This window comes from Ipomoea triloba, chromosome 16 (assembly GCF_003576645.1).
Source record: "Ipomoea triloba cultivar NCNSP0323 chromosome 16, ASM357664v1".
Taxonomy (NCBI): domain Eukaryota; kingdom Viridiplantae; phylum Streptophyta; class Magnoliopsida; order Solanales; family Convolvulaceae; genus Ipomoea; species Ipomoea triloba.
The window spans coordinates 17,176,097-17,176,719 of record NC_044931.1 but is presented as its reverse complement, the minus strand read 5'-3'; the positions used below and the strand labels follow the sequence as shown (position 1 = coordinate 17,176,719).

General features: G+C 42.4%; 2 protein-coding genes across 2 annotated transcripts in view; one reads left to right on the top strand and one right to left on the bottom strand.

The window, feature by feature from the left end:
• The window catches only part of LOC116007864, a gene marked incomplete at its 3' end in the record, with an annotated part of 19,265 nt that extends 19,038 nt beyond the window's left edge, over positions 1 to 227 (bottom strand). Inside the window, exon 1 of the mRNA XM_031248531.1 lies at positions 109 to 227. Within this exon, the coding sequence (XP_031104391.1) occupies positions 109 to 227 (119 nt within the window). The remainder of the gene's footprint in view (positions 1 to 108) is intronic.
• A 123-nt stretch (positions 228 to 350) lies between these two features.
• Positions 351 to 623, top strand: part of LOC116007863 (putative disease resistance RPP13-like protein 3) — a 17,395-nt gene continuing 17,122 nt past the window's right edge. Inside the window, exon 1 of the mRNA XM_031248529.1 lies at positions 351 to 424. Within this exon, the coding sequence (XP_031104389.1) occupies positions 351 to 424 (74 nt within the window). The remainder of the gene's footprint in view (positions 425 to 623) is intronic.

Below are 623 nucleotides of genomic sequence, written 5' to 3'. Positions count from 1 at the left end.
TCACACTTGCTGGTCTCCATGGTCTCTCTCTCACCTCCCCTCTCACACTCGCTGGAGACAGAATCGAAGATGTAGTGGTGAGTGTATTCTAGGACCCGCAACACTTACATCTCCCGGAAGCAACCCATTTCAGATCTGGTGGAAGAGATCTCAGATCTGATGGCATAGAGCTCAGATCCGGCGGCATAGAGCTCACTGAGGATGGTCGTCGCCGGCTTCTCTTCCATTTTTGATTCACAGAAGCATCGTAGTTTTTTTTTTCGCCGGCTTCGGCTTCTCACGGAGCATGGTCGCGCCGGATTTTGCTTCTCACGGAGGATAGTCGCGTCGGATTCTTCTTCTCACGGAGGATGGTCGCGCCGGATTCTTCTTCTCACGGAGGATGGTCGCGTCGGCTTCAGCTTCTCATAGAAGAGGATCATCGGTATTTGTTTTCTACGGTTATACTCTTTTTTATTGTTCTTTGAAATATATATAAGCATTGTATTTGTTCCTTTTAATTTAGTTTTATTTGAATTTAGTTTGTGAAAAAATTGTTAGACATTGTATTGTATTATCTTATAATTAATTTCTATGTATTTGTGCTGTCAAAAATTATTTGTGTGTATTGATGTATTTTTTAT